Genomic DNA, 23,402 nt, shown 5'->3' with positions numbered 1-23,402 from the left:
AGTGGGAATTAAACATAGATAAACAAAATAATTCAAATAAAGTGTAATAAATAGATAAAAGGAATGTCAAGGGTGAATTAAAAAAATAAAATAAAACAAAAGTCTAACAAAAAATCAATCTCAGAAGAACAGGGATTGGGAATATGATTATGTAGATTGAGTCTGGAAGTGACAGGACGAGGTGATATATTAGAGAGCAGGTTGCCATGTATGGAGTTCAGTGAAATTTTTTGCAGGGTTGAGGGCAGTAGGAGATTTTGCGTGTAATGCATCAGGCCTCAGGTCACTGGTCACTTGAGTCATATGTCAAGTGGCAATGTTGGAATTGGTCTGTGCTTAACAGAGCTACCAAGGCCCTCAATCTCTGTAAGGGGGCAGATAAAAGAGAGTGACACCTTAGCACTTAATGGCACCTATACTGAATTGGCGTATTATTTGATCCATAATTCTTGTAATGGGGTCAAATGTTTTAGCAAATAGAAGAATTAGGTGAGTTCATCTTCCACATTTCAACCTATCTGATGTAATAAAATTGTAGTGCTTCTGATTCCTTGAATTATGTTTATTGGGTTTACAGCATAAAAGATTAGCTATATCATTAAATTTTGTTACAGTGTACGTGTATGAACTCCAGGTGAGGATGAAAATCAAAAGTGCTGTATAGCAAAAATTAAGTGTATTTGCTTGGAATATAACAGAAATGGCATTACTAATTTTCATTAAAAGGAAAATAAGACGGTAAAGTGACATTATTGCCCCATACCATCACACAGCAAACGTATGATCTTGTTTAGCTGGTAAGCATAGAAGCAATGTCTTCATTGACATTATCTGTGTCACCAGTGTTATATACACTGGAATATGAGCTCATGAGGTACTGGCACATGACTCTACATGAAAGATTGGCTCTATTTTCTCTATATGGAAGCAGGCATGCACAACACAACCGGTGTTGGTGATTATTCCCAAACAGAGTCTTGTGATCCACATGACTTTGTTTGTCTTTTAAGATTAAACACAGTTGTATCCAATAATTGAAAGTTGCTTTCATAAAAAATTATCCAAAAGATCCATTATAAAGAAAGTAAGCCATTGGTAACTAAGGGAATTAAAATCTATGTAAGAGGAAGACAGAAATGTATGTAAAGGCCAGAGTTAAATCAAGATCTGCCATTACCTGCATACTACAAAACATACTGTAGTATTTTAAGGAAAGTCATTAAAATGTCCAGATGATGATGATTGGTTTGTGGGACATTCAACTGGGCAGTCATGAGCGCCTATAAAAAGTTCCACTTTTTCCACAGTCCAATCTTGCCACTATCACCGAATGGTGATGGTGGTGGACAACACAAACACCCAGCCCCAGGCAGAGAAAATCTCCAACCTGCTCAGGAATCAAACTAAGGACCCCGTGATCCAGAGGCAGCAGTGCTAGCCACTAGACCACGAGCTGCAGACAAAATGTCCAGAAATATGCCTTTACTGACAGAAATAAATAATACATATAATAAGATTAAACCTGTACAGGGCATTGTCAAGTGGGAGTCAGGACAGCCAGTCAGTATACAAGATGTCATAACAATTAAACTAAATGACAATGTTATGACTGATAATTCACATGTTGCAAGTACTTTGACAATCACTTTCTAAACGTAGCAGCAGATATAGGATTAAATGGACCAGGTGAAGGAGCAAGAGAATGTATTAAAAATGCCGTGTGACAAAACTTTAAGCAGCTAGAAGTGGTACCAACATCATTCACTGAAATGAATACCATTATAAAAATTCTAGAAAACAAAAGCTCTCGTGGGGTTGGTGGTATTTCAAACAGGTTTCTGAAAAGTTGTTCCAACTTAATAAGTAGTGTCCTTAGTGGTATATGCAATGTGTCATTGGCACAAGGAATTTTTCCAGAAAGTTTAAAATATGCAATTTTTAAACCACTTCATTAGAAAGGTGACAAGACAGACTTAAGCAATTATCATCCAATATCCTTACCGAAATCTTTTCACAAAATATTCGAAAAAGTAATGTATTCGAGAGTAGCTACACACTTAAATGAAAATAATTTACTTGGCACTTCACAGTTTGGATTCCAGAAAAGCTGCTCGACTGAGAATGCTATTTATATATTCACTTATCAAATAGTGCAAGCCTTAAATAATAATGTATTGCCAGTTGGCATTTTTTGAGATCCATCCAAGGCCTTCAGTTGTGTAGAACATGATACTCACTTAGAAAAACTCAAGTTTTATGGAATTGATGGCTTTACACACAGCTGGTTTGAATCATACTTCACAAACAGGCTGCAAAAGGTTGTGCTGAATAATTCAGACAATGTCAGAAAGGTAGAAAATCGTAGTGACTAGGGTAAAATCACAAAGGGAGTCCCACAGGCTTCGATTTTGGGTACACTCTTATTCTTTGTATATGTGAATTACCTTCCACTTAACATTTAACAAGCAAAATTGATATTTTTTGCAGACAGACTAGTGTTATAAGAAATCCCATTAAAGAGAAAGCAACATAAGAGTTAGTAAGTGATATTTTACAAAGAATTATTAAGAGGTTCTCTAAGAATAGACTTTTTAAATTTTGAAAAGAGATACTACATTCAGTTCTGTACAACAAATACTCGTACCAACAATTCATGTAGCACATCAGGAGGAGTCAGTAAATGAGGTAGAATGCTCCAAATTTTTCAGTGTACGTATTGATGAAAATTTGTAAAAGCATATTACTGAGCTTTACAAATAGTTAAGTTCAACTACTTTTACTCTATGTGTAATTGCTAATCTTGGATCCAAACGTATCAACCTCCCCACGTATTTTGCATATTTCTACTCATTAATGTCTCACGCAATAATTTAATGGGGTAACATCACCCAGAAAGAAAGTGTTGATTGGACAAAAGTGAGCAATAAGAATAATATATTGTGTTCACCGATGGACGTAATGTAGGTGCCTCTTCAGGTAGCTAGGCGTTTTAACTGTGCCGTCACAATACATATTTTCACTAATGAAATTTGTCATAAATAATCCATCACAATTTGACACTACCTACAACACTAGAGAGTTAAATGACCTTTATTACCCATTATTATAGCTGTCAATGGCTTAGAGAGGAGATCAACAAAAAGCAATACAAATTTTTGATCATTGGCCAAAGAACATAAAAATGTGTGACAGATAGTGAAGTAAGTTTTAAACCTAATTTAAAATTATTTCTCCTGGACAACTCCTTCTATTCCATTGACAAATTTCTGCTTAATAACTGGTAGCTAGAAATAAAAGGGAAAAAATCCTTGTAGTCATATGAGTAGGAATGAAATTAATGCTAACAGTAATCATGTATAGAGATCCTGTAAACTGCCTGCTTCCACATCATTTTGATGAGAGAATCTTTCAAATGATCTGTGGGACATGTAAATAAATAACTAACTAATCAATTAATCCAGTACTAATCATGTATCGAATGTGGGCCCTGCAATGTGTTGCTGATACACTTTTGAGCAACTCGGTATTTCCTTTTTTACTTTTGTACAGCTTCCATTTACTCTGTAGATGGCCTGATCTTAGAAGAGGAGAGCTATCAGCCACTGTCTACAGCCAGGTTTGTTGCTGTCAGAAACAAAAGTATTCATGTGATAAAGCACTAAAAAATATCCATTGGGATTTTTAGTCTACTGTCTGGAGTGCCACGGCAGTCCTCAAACTTTGCTCACCTTGAAGATTCATATACCTACTGACACAGATTGGTGCCTGATGAGCACTATACAGCTTAGTTATTGTGTATAATTTTGTGTTACCAAGAAACTACGTGCCTCGTGTGTCAAAAGTGAGAGAAATATGTTCAGCATAGCAAACTTGCTAGCATAAATTTCATGTTAGTCAATAGATTTTAGTACAATAAATTCCTGTTAAGCGTACTAAAGAATGCTTACAGTTTACTCCACATGGAAGTGTTGCTACAGACAGTATAGAATGTTCTACTATTGGGACTGACATTCTGAAGAAAGGAGGAAATGCTGTGGATGCTGCCGTGGCAGCCACATTGTGCCTTGGTGTCGTCAACCTTCATGTCACGGGGCTGGGAGGGTGAGTTATTGTTTCTGGTCTTTTATGTAATTTTATAGACAAGAATAGTATAGTATTGGAAGAAACTAAGTTCTTTGACAAGGCCTTCCATTTTACCTGTTAATCAGCATTCAGGGCTACCTTCCGAGTAAGCTTTATTTGTGTACACTAGTTATTCTGGTGTTGAAGGCCTTTTGTGAAATTAGCATTTTTCCTAAATATCGATTGAGAAGTTGTGACCCTGGTCACAAAAGCTGACAACAGCCGGGAGAGTGGTGCACTGATAACATGCCCCTCCATATTCGCATCCAGTGATTCGTATCGGCTGAGAATGACGCTATGGTTGGCTGGTACCGTTGGGCCATCTGAGGCCTGTTCAGATAGAGTTTGAGTTTGCAATCCTCAAAAATGTGGCTTTATGATCTATATTAGCTGTCTTAGATAATAAGCTGTAATGTAAAGAGTAAATAACCTTACTCAAGTTTTGTTTTGAGTTTTTAATTGACTGCAGTGGAAGTGCATCTTGTGTAGGTAAATAGTGACCAGCCCATCTTTTTATGTGAATTAAACGTTTCTGTAGTTAAAACTTCCCTGAAGATTTGAACTGAGTGCTGGACCAGGGTTAAAACCTGGGGCCTTTGCCTTCGGGACCAATCACTCTACCAACTGAGCTATCCAAGCACAACTCATCACTCACCCTCACAACTTTACTTCTGCCAGTAACTCTGTCCTACCGTCCAAACTTCACAGAAGTTCTCCTAAACATCATGTGGATATCGCACTCCTGGAAGAAAGGATATAGTACAGAAATGGCTTAGCCACAGTGTAGGGGATTGTTCCCAGAATCGGGATGCACTCTGCTACCGGAGAGAGAGAGAGAGAGAGAGAGAGAGAGAGAGAGAGAGAGAGAGAGAGAGAGAGAGAGAGTGAGAGAGTGAGAGAGTGTGTGTTTGTGCCATATGAATGTATTTATTAGTTCTTTTATTGGTTCTTTTGCATCTGCAAGGTGGATAGTGCTATAAAAATGCTCTATTTGCAATGGCATTGAGTTTAAAGCACTTCAGGCTGCAAGTCTAAGTGGAAGATGAAGTTGCTAACCATTGCGTACTACTCATTAAATAGAGCAGTGAGGTGCTATGGTTAAGGCACTAAACTTGCATTCAGGGATGAAATTCCCATCCTGCCATCCATGTTTAAGATTTCTGCACTTTCTCTAAGTCAGTTGGAGTGAATACCAAGATGATCTGTATAAAAAGTTTCCTTCCCCATCCTTGCCCAATCCAAATTTATACTCATCAGTATTTAATGCATCATCAGCAGGACACAAAACCCTAATCTCCATTCCAGATAAACTTGACTGACAGATGTACTGGGGAAAAAAAACTAAAGTGGCGTGCTTGTTACTAATATTGTTAGTATGTCATTTCCAAAGTGTCATCATTAGTCTATTTGCTGTTATGTCAACAATGCTCTTCAAATGATCAGAATTGCTTACATTTTGCTGGTTTTTTATCATCATCATCATGATCATAATAATAATAATAATAATAATAATAATAATAATAATAATTATGCTGCCTATATTGTTGCTGTTATGTGTAATCCAGTAAGCAGCAAACAAGAAGTCATTGGTATGAAATTTCTGTGAAGTATGCACACCACATTTTTCTTTAGTCCTAAGAAATCTGTGTTCAAAGTGTAACTAGGTTATTAAATGTGTGATACAATAAAAACACTACAAGCATGTGACATTTGTGAGGAGACTGGAGGAAGAAAGAATTCCAAATATTCAAATTGCCACATGTGGAACAGGTTGAAGCAGGTATGAGAAAATTGAGATAGTGATTGAACCAAAACGTGGAACCTAGGATGGGTGCTGAGAGGTGGCAAACAATTTGACTTAGTCATAAACTGATATGTAGAAAGAGTAGAAAATAACATTTATGGGGAATTAAATACCCTGTGTACTTACAGTGTAGGGGGAAGGAACATTTTTGGTTTTTGGCTGCTATACCTCGATTACAATAAAAAAGTGACAGTTGAGCATGTGACGGACGATGTTATGGGTTCATGTTAGTCAGTGTGCAGAATACAACTGCAGCAGCAACAGCAGTGTGTTTCCTTTCTGGATACATTCACATGCTACCCATTAATGTCCAGTATAGAATTTGCTTAGCACAGCAGTGATAGTCTTAGAGGTTGTCTTATCACTTTTATGTGCACTTTCGTAACTAGTTGATGACATTCTGTGGCATAAAATAAACACGCCACACAGAGAAACAGTGCAAACAATTAAAATAAATTGCAGCTCTTACATTATTGGCTGCAAGAATTGTCTGCAGCTGAATGTGGCAACTGGCACCTAAGGTAAAAATGTGCTATGACAACAGTGAACAAAATAGAGGACATGACCAAGCTCTTTCTCCTATTGGTTGTTGCTGTGGTGGCTATAATATAGACTAGCTGTCATCACTTTGCTATTCTGAACCAGGCAAAGAAGTCAGATGCTTGTATACCATTGCACCCACATCAAATGTAACTTAATAATAGTAAAGTTGTCTTATGTTAGTTGTTTCCTAAAGGATAGCGAAAATAGTATATTTACATTACTGAAGATTTTTGTGTTATTTTCACTATTTTACGTTGAAGTTAATAAACATACATTTCGAGTAGTGCCCTTCAATTCCATCTGGTGGATATTCTTATTCTTTGTATCATGATGATTAATTTTTTTCAATTGCAGTGGTGGATTTCTGATTGTGTATGACCATCGGAAGAAGAAAGTTCTGGATGTTATAGATTTTAGAGAAACAGCACCTTCTAGCCTTTCTGAAAGTCTCTTGACAAGTAGTGAAGGTTTGAAAGCCGGGCTACTTGTTGGTGTACCTGGTTTACTGAGAGGACTCGGTTTAGTTCACAGTATGCATGGGAAACTTGCATGGTCTGAGGTTGTGCATCCATCAGCAAGAATTGCAAGGTAATTAGCAGTTTATTCCGTTCCCATGTGTAAATAGGTGGTATGAGTAAACATGTCATAAGTAGCTCAAAAACGAACAAAAGTAGGACAGAAGGAGAGTGGAGTGACATAGCACAGCACATGACAGGAGGGCATTAGTGTCAAGGCTACTGGATTGTTTGAGGAGCATTCAATTTTGGGTTCACTGCACACATCTTGGATATTTGAGAGATTTTTGTTACCTATCAGCTAGTTTGTGGAAATGAACAATTGGATACTGAATAAAACTGTGTTATCATCAGGATGTAATAATTTTTTTAAAATCCTTCAGTAGCTGATTAAATATAATTAGTACCTTTTTAAAGGTGGAATACCCATTAAATATTTAGTTCCGCAAAGAATAATTTTAATAATTCTGTGAGAGAAATAAATTTTTAGTTAACATCAGGAAAATTATTTCATTATTTTGAGTGAAATACATTTTAATTTGTTTCTTTCTTGCTCCATAGTACTAATAGTTTAGTACTCATAATTTTTTTCAAATCCTTTGTAAGCTAATGGTGTAAAAAGTTTTGCTGGTCACAATTCCAAAAATAGGCATAATGTTAAGTACAAGTTGGCCCACTGTACGTTTAGTAATTCTGTCATTTTGTGGCAGAATGTTAGCATAAGCAAGCAATTGTGTACAAAGCAACAGTAAAATGATGAGAATTACTCATTTATGGTTACACTCACAATTTTGTGCACATACACTTTGGTAAGTATTTGCACAACTCTCGTGTTGACAGACATAGTGAGTTCTAAATTAGGCAAAAGTGAGTTGTACCAAATGTTGATGAGAATAGTACTTACATTCTTTGTAAACAGTGTTTGAAGTAATTTACCTATTTTGCTAGCACTGTTTGTGTGTCCAGCACCTTATACTGTGTCCACACTTGTGATGTAAAGCTTCCCTGTCTATGCTTCATTAATCACCACGGTAAAACAAATATTTATAAGAAAGTGCATATACACTCCTGGAAATGGAAAAAAGAACACATTGACACCGGTGTGTCAGACCCACCATACTTGCTCCGGACACTGCGAGAGGGCCGTACAAGCAATGATCACACGCACAGCACAGCGGACACACCAGGAACCGCGGTGTTGGCCGTCGAATGGCGCTAGCTGCGCAGCATTTGTGCACCGCCGCCGTCAGTGTCAGCCAGTTTGCCGTGGCATACGGAGCTCCATCGCAGTCTTTAACACTGGTAGCATGCCGCGACAGCATGGACGTGAACCGTATGTGCAGTTGACGGACTGAGCGAGGGCGTATAGTGGGCATGCGGGAGGCCGGGTGGACGTACCGCCGAATTGCGCAACACGTGGGGCGTGAAGTCTCCACAGTACATCGATGTTGTCGCCAGTGGTCGGCGGAAGGTGCACGTGCCCGTCGACCTGGGACCGGACCGCAGCGACGCACGGATGCACGCCAAGACCGTAGGATCCTACGCAGTGCCGTAGGGGACCGCACCGCCACTTCCCAGCAAATTAGGGACACTGTTGCTCCTGGGGTATCGGCGAGGACCATTCGCAACCGTCTCCATGAAGCTGGGCTACGGTCCCGCACACCGTTAGGCCGTCTTCCGCTCACGCCCCAACATCGTGCAGCCCGCCTCCAGTGGTGTCGCGACAGGCGCGAATGGAGGGACGAATGGAGACGTGTCGTCTTCAGCGATGAGAGTCGCTTCTGCCTTGGTGCCAATGATGGTCGTATGCGTGTTTGGCGCCGTGCAGGTGAGCGCCACAATCAGGACTGCATACGACCGAGGCACACAGGGCCAACACCCGGCATCATGGTGTGGGGAGCGATCTCCTACACTTGACATACACCACTGGTGATCGTCGAGGGGACACTGAATAGTGCATGGTACATCCAAACCGTCATCGAACCCATCGTTCTACCATTCCTAGACCGGCAAGGGAACTTGCTGTTCCAACAGGACAATGCACGTCCGCATGTATCCCGTGCCACCCAACGTGCTCTAGAAGGTGTAAGTCAACTACCCTGGCCAGCAAGATCTCCGAATCTGTCCCCCATTGAGCATGTTTGGGACTGGATGAAGCGTCGTCTCACGCGGTCTGCACGTCCAGCACGAACGCTGGTCCAACTGAGGCGCCAGGTGGAAATGGCATGGCAAGCCGTTCCACAGGACTACATCCAGCATCTCTACGATCGTCTCCATGGGAGAATAGCAGCCTGCATTGCTGCGAAAGGTGGATATACACTGTACTAGTGCCGACATTGTGCATGCTCTGTTGCCTGTGTCTATGTGCCTGTGGTTCTGTCAGTGTGATCATGTGATGTATCTGACCCCAGGAATGTGTCAATGAAGTTTCCCCTTCCTGGGACAATGAATTCACGGTGTTCTTATTTCAATTTCCAGGAGTGTATTTAAAATTGACTACATCTACATGGTTACTCTGCAATTCACACTTAAGTGCCTGGCAGAGGGTTCATCGAAACATTTTCATACTACTTCTGTACCATTCCACTCTTGAATAGCATGTGGGAAAAGGAACACCTAAATCTTTCCATTCACACTCTGATTTCTCTTATTTTATTATGATGATCATTTCTCCCTACATAAGTGGGTGTCAACAAAATATTTTTGCATTCAGAAGAGAAAGTTGGCGATTGAAATTTCATAAATAGATCTCGCCGCAAAGAAAACCGCCTTTGTTTCAATGACTGCCACCCCATCTCGTGTATGATATCAGTGGCACTCTCACCCCTATTGCGTGATAACATGAAACGAGCTGCCCTTCTTTGCACTTTTCCAATGTCCTCCGTCAATCCTACCTGGTAAAGATCCCATACCACACAGCAATATTCCAGCAGAGGACGAACAAGTGTAATGTAGGCTGTCTCTTTAGTGGGTTTGTTGCATCTTCTAAGTGTTCCGCCAACAAAACACAGTCTTTCTTTCGCCTTCCCCTCAATATTATCTATGTGGTCTTTCCAGTTTAAGTTGCTCGTAATTGTAATTCCTAGGCATTTAGTCGAATTGACAGCCCTTAGATTTGTGTGATTTATTGTATACCCAAAATTTATCGGATTTATTTTAGGACCCATGTGGATGACCTCACACTTTTGTTTAGTGCCAATTGCCACTTTTCGCACCATACAGAAATTCTCTCTAGATTATTTTGTAATTGGAACTGATCGTCTGATGATTTTACTAGATGGTAAATTACAGCGTCATCTGCAATCAATCTAAGGGGGCTGCTCAGATTATGACCTAGATCATTTATGTAAATCAGGAACAGCAGAGGGCATATGACACTACCTTGCGTAACACCAGATATCACTTCTGTTCTACTCGATGATTTATCATCAATCACTATGAACTGTGACCTCTCTGAGAGGAAATCATGAATCCAGTCACACAACTGAGATGATACTCCATATGCATGCAATTTGATTAATAGTCACGTGTGAGGAACGATATCAAAAGCTTTCTGGAAATCTAGGAATGTGGAATTGATCTGAGATCCCTTGTCGACAGCACTCATTACTTTATGGGGATAAAGAGCTAGCTGTGTTGCACAAGAACAATATTTTCTGAATCCGTGTTGGTTATGTATCAATAAGTCATTTTCTTCAAGGTGATTCATAATGTTAGAGTACAGTATATGCTCCAAAATCCTACTGCAAATTGAAGTCAGTGATATGGGTCTGCAATTCAATAGGTTACTCCTATTTCCTTTCTTGGATATTGGTGTGGCCTGTGCTACTTTCCAGTCTTTAGGAACAGATCTTTCGTCAAGTGAGCAGTTGTATATGATTGCTAAGAAAGGCACTATTGTGTCTGCATACTCTGAAAGAAACCTGGTAGGTATACCATCTGGACCAGAAGACTTGCCTTTTTTAAGTGATTTGAGTTGTTTCTCAACACCTAAGATATCTACTTTTATGTCACTCATGCTAACAGCTGTTCTGGTTTAGACTTCTGGAATATTTACTTCGTCTTCTTTCATGAAGGAATTATGGAAAACTGTATTTAGTAACTCCGCTTTAGTGGCACCATCATTGGTAACATTTCCATCGCTATCGTGCACTGATGGTTTTGACTGACTAGAGACGAAGCGACATGTTGCCAATTTTGAAATTTATTTTGTGTGTTTGAAGTCCAGGGGTGGTTAACAATTTTACATTTTCAGTACTGTCTTCTAGCTCCATGAAGTATTATCAAAGCTGTTTCTTTACATTTTTGCCACAGTTTACTAATATATATTCGACAAAATTACTAGGTGACCAGCCAAGATACCGTAGAAAGCAGTTTTTTTCCAGTGCCAGTTGTCATACAGCCACATAGTATAAATATGCAAAAATAAATATTTTACTCATTTAGACATGGAAATGATTGAAAGAGACAATAACTTGAAAGGAGAAGGCTAGAAACACTCTGTCACAAGTGGATCATTTATAGCACACATGATTATTTTAAGGTGAAATGACAAGAGAAGTGATTCATCAGCAATATTTCCTGGAACTTGTATTGTGTTAAATCATCAGAAAACCAGAAGCTGTCCAGGAAATCTGGACAAGGCTATCTATTGACAATCACAATCTCTCAGTTGCAATATGTCCGCTGCAACCAAAGACATCAACTAAACTGGAGTGTGCATTGACTCTGGTAACTGTGACAGGGCACATAGTAGTGTTGCCTGAGATTTCATTAATAAGCTGTGAAAGCTTGGTTCAAAATAGAAACTTTATTTGTAAAATTAAAGCATGTTTGAAATGTAAAAACAAAAATTGTGTGTCCATCTGGTATATTGCAAATATTGTCAGTATTGTTTGTGCTTACCTCAAACAGCAATATTGCATGATCAATAATGTATTAAGTTGTCACTGATGGCACCTGCAAGCTTCATTCTCTGTAAAGCTGCTCTCATTGTGACAAAGGTCTGTACAGAAGATCTACAACCAGTAACATGCCTCCCAAGATAATCCCAAATGTGCTCTTCTGGATCTATGTTGGGAGATTAAGCTGGGCACCCCATAGGCTGAAGTGTTTGCCTTTGAAAATATATATCCATGACACAATTCCTGTGTGGTCAGATTTTGTCATCTTGTAGGATCAAATCCTCAACTGTGATATTGGCATAAGTATGTATGTAAAAATTGTCATCTACAAAAGGAAAGGCATCTGGGCCTCATTGAGATACCTGTACGATTCTGTACAGATTATGCGAAAGAACTATATCTCCTTCTAAAAACTGTTTATCATAGGTTGGTGTAATGACAAAGGATTCCAAGTGATTGAAAAATGGTACAGGTATTTCTCATTTCTGAAAAGGTTAGTTAAACAAATGCAAATAATTATAGACTTATACTATTCATGTCATCCTGTTGTAAAATTATAGAAAGTGTTTTGTGCTTGCACCTTTTTGGAGAATGGAGGTCTGCTCTGTAAGAACCCACATGGATTTCACTAACAGACCTGGTGAAACTCAGCTCACACTGTTGCTGATATTTGATTTATGGGTATAAAGTCATGGTCCAAGGCATAATTTTGTCTTCTGCTGCTGGAGACTTCATCAGAGACTCTAATGACTCAAAAAGCTGTTGTTGTTGTTGTTGTTTGTTGTGGTCTTCAGTCCTGAGACTGGTTTGATGCAGCTCTCCATGCTACTCTATCCTGTGCAAGCTTCATCATCTCCCAGTACCTACTGCAATCTACATCCTTCTGAATCTGCTTAGTGTATTCATCTCTTGGTCTCCCTCTACGATTTTTGCCCTCCAATACTAAATTGGTGATCCCCTGATGCCTCAGAACATGTCCTACCAACCGGTCCCTTCTTCTTGTCAAGTTGTACCACAAACTCCTCTTCTCCACAATTCTATTCAATACCTCCTCATTAGTTATGTGATCTACCCATCTAATCTTCGGCATTCTTCTATAGCACCACATTTCAAAAGCTTCTATTCTCTTCTTGTCCAAATAATTTATAGTCCACGGTCACATCCATACATGGCTACACTCCATACAAATACTTTCAGAAACGACTTCCTGACACTTAAATCTATACTCGATGTTAACAAATTTCTCTTCTTCAGAAACGCTTTCCTTGCCATTGCCAGTCTACATTTTATATCCTCTCTACTTTGACCATCATCAGTTATTTTGCTCCCCAAATAGCAATACTCCTTTACTACTTTAAGTGTCTCGTTTCCTAATCTAATTCCCAAACCATCACCCGACTTAATTTGACTACGTTCCATTATCCTCGTTTTGCTTTTGTTGATGTTCATCTTATACCCTAGCTTCAAGACACTGTCCATTCTGTTCACTGCTCTTCCACATCCTTTGCTGTCTCTGACAGGATTACGATGTCATGGACGAACCTCAAAGTTTTTATTTCTTCTCCATGGATTTTAATACCTACTCCAATTTTTTTCTTTTGTTTCCTTTACTGCTTGCTCAGTATACAGATTGAATAACATTGGGGAGAGGCTACAACCCTGTCTCACTCCCTTCCCAACTGCTGCTTCCCTTTCATGCCCTTCAACTCTTACAACTACCATCTGGTTTCTGTACAAATTGTAAATAGCCTTTCGCTCCCTGTATTTTACCCCTGCCACCTTTAGAATTTGAAAGAGAGTATTCCAGTCAACATTGTCAAAAGCTTTCTCTAAATCTACAAATGCTAGAAACATAGGTTTGCCTTTCCTTTATCTTTCTTCTAAGATAAGTCGTAAGGTCAGTATTGCCTCACGCGTTCCAATATTTCTACGGAATCCAAACTGATCTTCCCCAAGGTTGGCTTGTACTAGTTTTTCCATTCGTCTGTAAAGAATTCGTGTTAGTATTTTGCAGCTGTGGCTTATTAAACTGATTGTTCAGTAATTTTCACATCTGTCAACACCTGCTTTCTTTGGGATTGGAATTATTATATTATTCTTGAAGTCTGAGGGTATTTTGCTTGTCTCATACATCTTGCTCACCAAATGGTAGAGTTTTGTTAGGACTGGCTCTCCCAAGGCTGTCAGTAGTTCTAATGGAATGTTGTCTACTCCCGGGGCCTTATTTCGACTCGGGTCTTTCAGTGCTCTGTCAAACTCTTCACGCAGTATTGTATCTTCCATTTCGTCTTCATCTACATTCTCTTCCATTTCTAGAATATTGTCCTCAAGTACATCGCCCTTGTATAGACCCTCTTTATACTCCTTCCACCTTTCTGCTTTTCCTTCTTTGCTTAGAACTGGGTTTCCATCTGAGCTCTTGATATTCATACAAGTGGTTCTCTTTTCTCCAAAGGTCTCGTTTAATTTTCCTGTAGGCAGTATCTATCTTACCCGTAGTGAGATAAGCCTCTATATCCTTTCATTTGTCCTCTAGCCACCCCTGCTTCGCCATTTTGCACTTCCTGTCGATCTCATTTTTGAGACGTTTGTATTCCTTCTTGCCTGCTTCATTTACTGCATTTTTATATTTTCTTTTTTCATCAATTAAATTCAATATTTCTTCTGTTACCCAAGGATTTCTACTAGCCCTCGTCTTTTTACCTACTTGATCCTCTGCTGCCTTCACTACTTCATCCCTCAGAGCTACCCATTCTTCTTCTACTGTATTTCTTTCCCTCATTTGTGACAATTGTTCCCTAATGTTCTCCCTGAAACACTGTACAGCCTCTGGTTTAATCAGTCTGTCCAGGTCCCGTCTCTGTAAATTCCCACCTTTTTGCAGTTTCTTCACTTTTAATCTACAGCTCATAACCAATAGATTGTGGCCAGAGTCCACATTTGCCCCTGGAAATGTCTTACAATTTAATACCTGGTTCCTAAATCTCTGTCTTACCATTATATAATCTATCTGATACCTTCTAGTATTTCCAGGATTCTTCCATGTGTACAACCTTCTTTTATGATTCTTGAACCAAGTGTTAGCTATGATTAAGTTATGCTCTGTGCAAAATTCTACAAGGCGGCTTCCTCTTTCATTTCTTCCCCCCAATCCATATTCACCTACTATGTTTCCTTCTCTCCCTTTTCCTACTCTCGAATTCGTCACCCATGACTATTAAAATACAGTCTCAAAACAAGCTCAGCAGGTCTGCAGGAGACTTCATGCAGTGGAAGACAAGATGTTAGGTAGAGAATTATGCCTTGGACCAGTGCCTTATGCCCATGAATCAAATATCAGGAGTATCGCAAATGCCAACGGTGAAAGCCTACATTGTATGATTCAGCTCACACTGTCTAACCGTGAGATCCAGAGGGCCATTGAAAATACTGCTCATGTTAATACTCAATGTGACATATGTCCACAGTCATGGGGTGAACAAAATATGACCTCATGGAATTACCTACCAGGTTTGTTACTGAGTTCATAGCAGGGCAAAAGTGTCAGGTGTAAAAGTAATTCTGGGAATACCCCAACGAAGTGTTATAGGGCCGTTACTGTTCGTGATGTATATATAAATGATCTAGTGGATGATATTGATAACTCCATGAGGCTGTCTACAGTGATGCTGTTGTACACAGGGAATTTGCAATGTAAGAAAACTTTAACGAAATGAAGTACGACCTGCAGAGGGTTAATGTTTGGAGCTGGGACTGACAGTTGAACCTTACCACAAATAAATGTAACTTACTGTACATAAGTGTGAAGACCTCTGTATTCTGAATATTTATACTCAGATAATTTTCTTATAAAAATTGTACTGTAAGATTGCTGGAGAAATTCAAATGTTGTGCAAAAAGCTTTGATGATAACTCGATATACCAGTGAGGGGGTGGAGTAAGATGAACCTGAACTTCATTACAAGATTTCTGAAGTTTTAATAAAGTTCTCTAATGATCCAGCGTCACATTATATTACAGAAAAAATCCACACCATCAAAAAATAATTAATGTAGAGTAATGAAATTTTGGGGAATACATTTGTCTAGGTAACTTATTTAAGTGATCAATGTAACAGGGTCACAGGTCAATGTAAGTGTGAGATAAGTCATTGCAAATGTGATATGCTACTACAATAATAACTAGTATAACTGTCGGAATATTAAATACAAGCATGCAAACTTGCTTCCATCGTGTTGTACAGGAGCCAGGTGTCAGTTTGTTGGATGGAATTCCATGATTGTTGCATTTGGTCATTCAGTACAGAGTTGGTTAATGCTGTTCGTGAATGATGCTGGAGTTGTAGTCAGATGATGTCCCGTATACGCTTGATTGGAGACGGATCCGTGGATCAAGCAAGCCGAGGCAGCATGTTGACACTCTGTAGAACATGTTGGGTTACAACAGCGGTATGTGGGCAAGAGTTATACTATCAGAAAACACCCCTTGGAATGCTGTTCATAAGTTGCAGCATAACAGGTCGAATCACGAGATTGTCGTACAAATTTGCACTCAGGGTGCACAAGATAACCACGACAGTTCTCTTGCCATCATACAGAATTGCACCCCAGACAATAACTTCAGGTGTAGGTCTAGTGTTTCTAGTATGCAGAAAGGTTGGTTTCAGGCCCTCAACTGGCCTCCCTCTTACCAACACACAGACATCGCTGATATCAAGTCAGAACCAGCTTTCATCAAAAAATACAACAGACCTGCACCGTGCCGTCCAATGAACTCTCACTTGATGCCATTGTAGTCACAAATGGCAGCGGTTTGAGGTCAGTGGAATGCACACTGCAGGCCATCTGCCTCGGAGCTTTCCTTGAAGTAACTGATTTGTAACAGTTTGGTGTGTCTCTGTGGTGCCAACTGCTGCTCAAATAGCTACTGCAGATGCAGCACTATGCACCAGAGCCATACACCAAATATGATGATCTTCCCTCTCAGTAGTGCCATGTGGCTGTCCAGAACCCAGTCTTCTTACAACCATATATTCGCGTGACAACCGCTGCCAGCAATCGTGTACAGTGGCTACATTTGTGCCAAGTTTTTCGTCAATATCGCAAAAGAAACACCCAGCTTCCGCAGCCCTATTAAATGACCTCATTCAAACTCACTGAGGGGTTGTTAATGGTGTCTTTGTTGCCTTAAAGGCATTCTTGACAAACATCAACTCAGCATGTCCAATTTCATGACCGTTACAGCATGTCTTTAAAGCAAACCTGATTTGAATCCTCATAGTGGCAATACTAGTGCCATTTTTATGCAGCAAGCATGGAATTTGAATAGAAATGATCTTTCAGATGTAGAATCACATCTACCAACTTTCATTTATGTTGCACAACTCGTTCTTGGTACTGTGATTTATTTATTTATTTTTCTGTCAGTATATAATATATCCATGTGGGTCTTCCCATTTGTTTGAGAATTCCAGTTCAAGCTCCTTTAATGCAGTTTCCACACACTTATTAAGCACTGAATTTGACGAAATAATTTATGTTAAAGGCTGTCGCATTGCTAACACTTCAATATTTTCAAAATCACCATAGTTCACTCCATACAAAGCTTGTTTCCTTGTAATTCAGTTCTCATAAGAAACCAAAGACGGATAAAATATTGAAACAGCAAAATTTCTGAAATCGCAAGAAGAGTGTAAATCATTCCTTCAAAATTTCATCTACAAAATATTCCTCAAATTTCCATTGGCTTACTATTGACAAAAGCTCCAAGTAGTATTTGTCCCACACTGAGTGGGACTAATCCTGATCCAAATCATAAATGTTTAAATGAACTTCTTTCAGTAACTGTGAAAAAGGAATTAACTTTGCAATTCCATAGCTGACATTTTAATTCTTCCCTGCCGTGATCTTATAACATACCGATAAATAACTGATGTATTGAGAACATGCAAGCATGCTGAAAAACAACTTGAATGTTTTTGTAGACACATTCTGGATGAGTAATTTGCAAAGTGCATACTTAATATCATTACCTATCTTATTGATAGGAGTTCGAATGTAGTGTACCTTGCTTCACTGTAAACACAACTGTCCATTTGAGACTGTGAAAGGTTAGTCAGTCATTACATGTTGCCAAGTCTATGGCATCATCCCGTCTTGTATGGATTTTTTGCCAGTGAAAATCATATTTGTAATATTTAAAATTTTCTGGAGTAACTTTTTAGATGTTTTATTACTCAGTATTATTCCTCAATCAGTAATTTTTTGAGCTGTGTGTATTTATTGTTTTTAAATATATTCATGCAGCATCACGAAAACGATTTACAAAAAAATTATACAGTTTTGCCTAATGTTAACACACACACACACACACACACACACACACACACACACACACACACACACACACAGAGACAGAGAGAGAGAGAGAGAGAGAGAGAGAGGTACTCTATATACTCTCCAACCAGATTGTGTTCTGAACTGAAAAACACAGAACATCATGAATCTAAAGCAATTATTTAAAAAAAAGTTGTTAACAAGGTCAGATATACAGGGTGATTACAGTATAAGCAGTGGCAACTGTCCAGTTTTTTGATCTGCTATCCGCTGTTCGCTTGTCCTGCTTACTGCACAGTGTTTCCAAGATTGCATCACAATGGAAAGGACTGTGTGTGCTCTGTTTTGCGGTGTCCGGATCTGTGGTTACAGTGCAGTGTGAGTTTTGTGCATGGTTTAGGATAGACCCGCCACACAATAACAGCTTAGGTGGGTGGTACCAACAGATTATGGAAACCGGATGCCTCTGTAAGGGGAAGAGTCCCAGTTGACCTTGTGTGTCTGATGCAAACGTTGAAAGAATGCACAAGGCATTTCACTGAAGTCCTCACAAATCACTTAGTAAAGCAGACAGGGACTTGTTCATACCAAAGATTGCGGTGTGGAAGGTGTTGCCTAAGCAGCAATGTTTTAAGCTACACAAAGTGGGATTAGTGCAGGCCCTTACATCAGCAGACAAAGTGAAAAAGTGTGACTTCTGTGAAGAGCTGCTGTTAAAAATGAAGGCTGCTGGTTTTGTAGAAAGACTCATCTTCTGTGATGAAGTCACTTTCCATGTAAGTGGCAAGGTGAACAGACAAAATTTCTGTATCTGAGGTGTGAGAAACCATATACGGTGATAATGCTTCAGCATGACCCTCCAAAAGTGAATGTTTTCTGTGTAGTGTCACACGAGAAAGTGCATGGCCTGTTTTTCTTCGAACAACAAGCAGCGACATGTAACTCATTTTGGTACATGTTGGGAACCTGGTTGTTACCCCAACTGGACACATTACAAATATTACATTTTGCAAATGGATAGTGTTCCATCCCATTTTTGCAGGAATGCACCAGAGCTTCTTAATCATACTTTTCACCAATGCTGGATTGGACATGCTGCAGTTGCAGGCAACATTCTTCTCCCCTGGCAACGTCATTTGCCAGATTTAACACCCTGCACTTTCTTTCAGTGGGAGTTTGTGAAAGACAAAGTTTATATACTGCCAATACACGTGTCCCTTGAGGAAGTGTTTGGCCAGATAAAGCATGTGCAGACCGAGGGTGCACATGTTGAAGGATTATTATTAATCCATCAATAACTTGAACAGTTGCTGCTGCTAGTGCTGTAAGGTTTGCCCATATAAAGTAGTAAATCAGTTATTATTAATTTTTAAATTTGCACCATTCATTTATAAATGCACTGTACACCATTCGCACTACAGTGCAATAGCACACTGAAGATTATTCAACCACTCAAGGGCTTTTCAGACACATTGTGGATATCTTCAATTCCTCCTTTGAAAAACATAAATTACACAGTTTAAAATATGGTCTGTAGTTTGAAGTTCATTACACTCACAGAAAGGATCAATTGGAAGCTTCCATTTTGTCTTTAAGTTTTACAGCAACCCATCCCAGTCCTTATCCTGTCTAATCTTGTCCAAAGTATTCTTGGAAGGTCAAAACCAGGAACTTGTTTGGTCATGTCAGCAATAAGAGATCCATTTTGCAATGTGTTACTTCGTCAGTGCTCGTACCAATCCTTTCCTCCTCAAAAAGTCTGATCTTTGGATGGTTCTCCAGAGAGGCATCCTTGACTTCCGTCAATTCTTCGTGTGTAAATGATGACAAATTGAGAGATCACACTGGTGCGATGCCTTCTTCCACTACTTTTTCATTGCAGATTTGCATCTGATGTTTGGCGCTTTGATATTGGCTAGCACTGGTGGCCAGCTTGTAGGGGTTGGTTTCATTGAGCCAATTATGATCCTCATCAATTCATTGAGCGCCACACCAACTTTTTTGTGTGGGCACTCATTGCCCATACTGGGCCACTGTATTCTGCTTTACAATACACCTGTGCCAATGCTGATGTGTGTATTGTGTTTATGTTGCTTGTCCGTGAACTGCCTGCTAATTTGACTAGTAAAGAGTTTCAGGATTTCAGTTTTTGCTTGACTTCTTGTAGGTGGTGCCTGTAGGAAAGTGTATGCTCAAGTTTAACTCCTCAGTATTTATGGGTGTATTCATGTTTAATTATATAAGTTGAGAAGTAAGGGGGTGAGTATTGAACCTTGAGGTAGGCCATTCTGAAGTGTTTTGAAACTGTGTATCTTTTCTCTCAGATGGACTCTGAAGGTACTCTCTATCAGTATAGTTTAGTATAGTTTTCATGATCAGGTTTTTCTTCCATTTTGCAAGTTTTAAGTAAAAGCCCTTGGATCCAGTCAGTCATACACTGATGATAAATTCAGCAGCACTACTCCTCTCTTCATTGTACCTTTGGTAACCTCTTTCTATTTATGCACTCAACTTCAGTACTTGTTTGCAGCAGCTCCTATTTTTTAACCCGGGATCAACTCAAAATAATCAGCAGTAAGTGATGTGTCATTTGACATAAAATGACCATCTGGATAGTGATCACATGCACATTTTTTTTTAATTGTCTTAATCACAAAGTTTTGTTGTACTTTTTTAACGGCTTGTTGCTGTGCAGCAGAATGTGATGTATGCCATGTTTATATTATAATTTCTGTTTTGTTTTTTAACCTTTTAACATAGCAGATGCTTATTTTACTTCTCTTTAGATTCTGAAGATGGCTATTCCATAACTGAAACCAATAATCTTGTTAGAACTTTGTGATCAAGACAATTAAATAAAAAAATAATCAAGTGCTACAGGTGACAAAAGAAAATCACTTGTGGACATAAAAATTTGTGACACAACTTGATCTCGCATATTTGTACATCAAAAATCAATTCAGGAAAATCTGAAATTTGAAGCTGGAGGTCTCTTTTGATGGTACAAAATAGCAGAATGGCAATGTTTTACCATAGAATTCTAATCATTGTGTAACTTGACATTTTTCACATACTCAGTGTTGTAACTTTCCTTATTCAATAACACAGATTTTACTGAATGCCAGTTAAGTACAAATAAACCACAGAATGTGATAAAGCCTGACTCTTCTTAAACTAAACTCAAAGAAAGGCTTCTTTAGGTGGATACCTCTTGGTTATTAAAGTATGCTTTAGATTTATTAGTGCAGGAGAACATTGTAAGTTTGTCTGACTGGAAGCACTTGCATGTGAACCACTCTCTTGGTGTACACACATGCCACTGTTTCGTGCGTGGAAGGCACACAATATGGTTGAACAGAGACAGCATTGAATTAGACAAATAGGCATGTACATGTGCAAGCCAAACTTTTTCTTTTATGTTGTGAATTTATCCACTGTTGGAAAGGAACTAGCCTGTACAGTTTCTTTTCTTTTCAAAATTACCAATTTGGACATGGATTTCATCAAACAGCAGTAATTAAATTGCTTCCCTTCTGTATCAGTTAGAGGTGACGGATGAATAATGTACCTGATACATTCATTTTATTTTCAGGAATGGCTTTCCTGTTCCCACCAGTTTAATTTCATCAAATATACATATAAATCCTCAGCTTAATGAGACCATTAGGCTCCAGAATTTCCTCAAGAACATTGAAGCGGGTGGAAATCTGACTTTACCAAAGCTTGCAGATAGTTTTGAGATGATAGCTGCTAATGGACCAGATGGTTGGTGAAAGTTATGTCATTTCTATTGAGCACTGGTGATGGCATAATTAAGTGCAGACTAACATTCCACGGGCAAGGTATTAATATGTAATTAACCTTCTTATTGTTCAGTGCTTTTTTTTATACTTCTGAATTTGTAAATACTTTCAAGCTGCCTCTTGTTCTGTGTTCTAAATCAGATATTTATGATAACTGAAACGAAGAAAGAATTTTTGGTCACAGCAATTCTTTCAAAATGCACTAATGTAGTCTTAGCTACTTACAAATCTTGCTTATCAATGTAGTAAGATAAATGTTTTGGAACTTGTTGCCCTGTGTTAAAAGTGAGCACTTTCATAACTGCAGTGTACTTGTATGAAGCCAATGAAATATTCCTGTAGTTTTATAGACATTTACTCTTCAGTTTCCTTGTTCAAGAAGAGTCGTAATTTTTGTAATCAATTCCTAGGTTTATTAACTACATGTGCCTATTACTTTATATTTTCATCACACTGTCATTTAATCAGTTTTGACATAGTTGTACATTTATCTTGCTATGAAAATTACATTAATTGACAACATCCAACTAAATAAAGTATTTTATTTGGCTAGTTATAGTATGTTGTGTAATTTATTTCTTTTGCATCTTGGATTCTGTGTGTGTTCTGTGTACATTATTTTTCATGTGACTGAAGTTGCTGCTGCTACCACTGGCCAACAGCTGATATATTATTAAATAACATACATCACAATACTTTTCTGTTGTAAGTCAATAAGTACATTTCTTCAAATTCTTCTTGATATGTAGTCTGAACTTTGTTTGTTTGTAATAGAGCTGGCCAGAGTGGCCGAGCGGTTCTAGGCGCTTCAGTCTGGAACCGCATGACCGCTATGGTCGCAGGTTCGAATCCTGCCTCAGGCATGGATGTGTGTGATGTCCTTAGGTTAGTTAGGTTTAAGTAGTTCTAAGTTCTAGGAGACTGATGACCTCAGCAGTTAAGTCCCATAGTGCTCAGAGCCTTTTTTTAATAGATTACAATTTGTGTTAATGTATAGTGGCAGGGCAGGGAGAGGGAGGTATGGGGAAGCGGGGTTCAAAAAGGGAGAATGAGGTAGTTCATGATACATTTATCAGTCTGATTATATGAGCTATGACAGTAACTACAAATTAATACAACTACTATTTTGTGTTGTTACTAACCATTTTGCAGCTCTGAAAACACACAGCTGTATATTCGTAGATAGCAATATGTGTATCTAATTTTCTATTTTCACTTAAGCTGTTAGAATAAAATAGCAGTGAATAAGTATTTTGTGACATATTCTGGCATTAAAAATTGAATTCTGATATAGAATAGCACATAGCCCTTCTCTAAGTTTGAGCTCACGAATGTGAAGTCCTGCAGATAGTTGGAAGGCTATATTGTTTGGCTGT

At 38.8% G+C, this 23,402-nt stretch overlaps 1 protein-coding gene across 2 annotated transcripts in view; it reads left to right on the top strand.

The window, feature by feature from the left end:
* Positions 1 to 23,402, top strand: part of LOC124555331 (glutathione hydrolase 2-like) — a 55,547-nt gene that overhangs the window by 15,992 nt on the left and 16,153 nt on the right. Inside the window, exons 3-5 of one of the 2 annotated variants that reach the window (XM_047129209.1) lie at positions 3,950 to 4,101; positions 6,824 to 7,057; positions 21,816 to 21,988. In XM_047129209.1, the coding sequence (XP_046985165.1) occupies positions 3,950 to 4,101; positions 6,824 to 7,057; positions 21,816 to 21,988 (559 nt within the window). The remainder of the gene's footprint in view (positions 1 to 3,949; positions 4,102 to 6,823; positions 7,058 to 21,815; positions 21,989 to 23,402) is intronic. The other variant, XM_047129210.1, reaches the window with a different exon arrangement.

The sequence above is a fragment of the Schistocerca americana genome, chromosome X (genome assembly GCF_021461395.2).
Source record: "Schistocerca americana isolate TAMUIC-IGC-003095 chromosome X, iqSchAmer2.1, whole genome shotgun sequence".
NCBI classification, from domain to species: Eukaryota; Metazoa; Arthropoda; class Insecta; order Orthoptera; family Acrididae; genus Schistocerca; species Schistocerca americana.
This window is presented reverse-complemented; position numbering and strand designations above follow the sequence as displayed.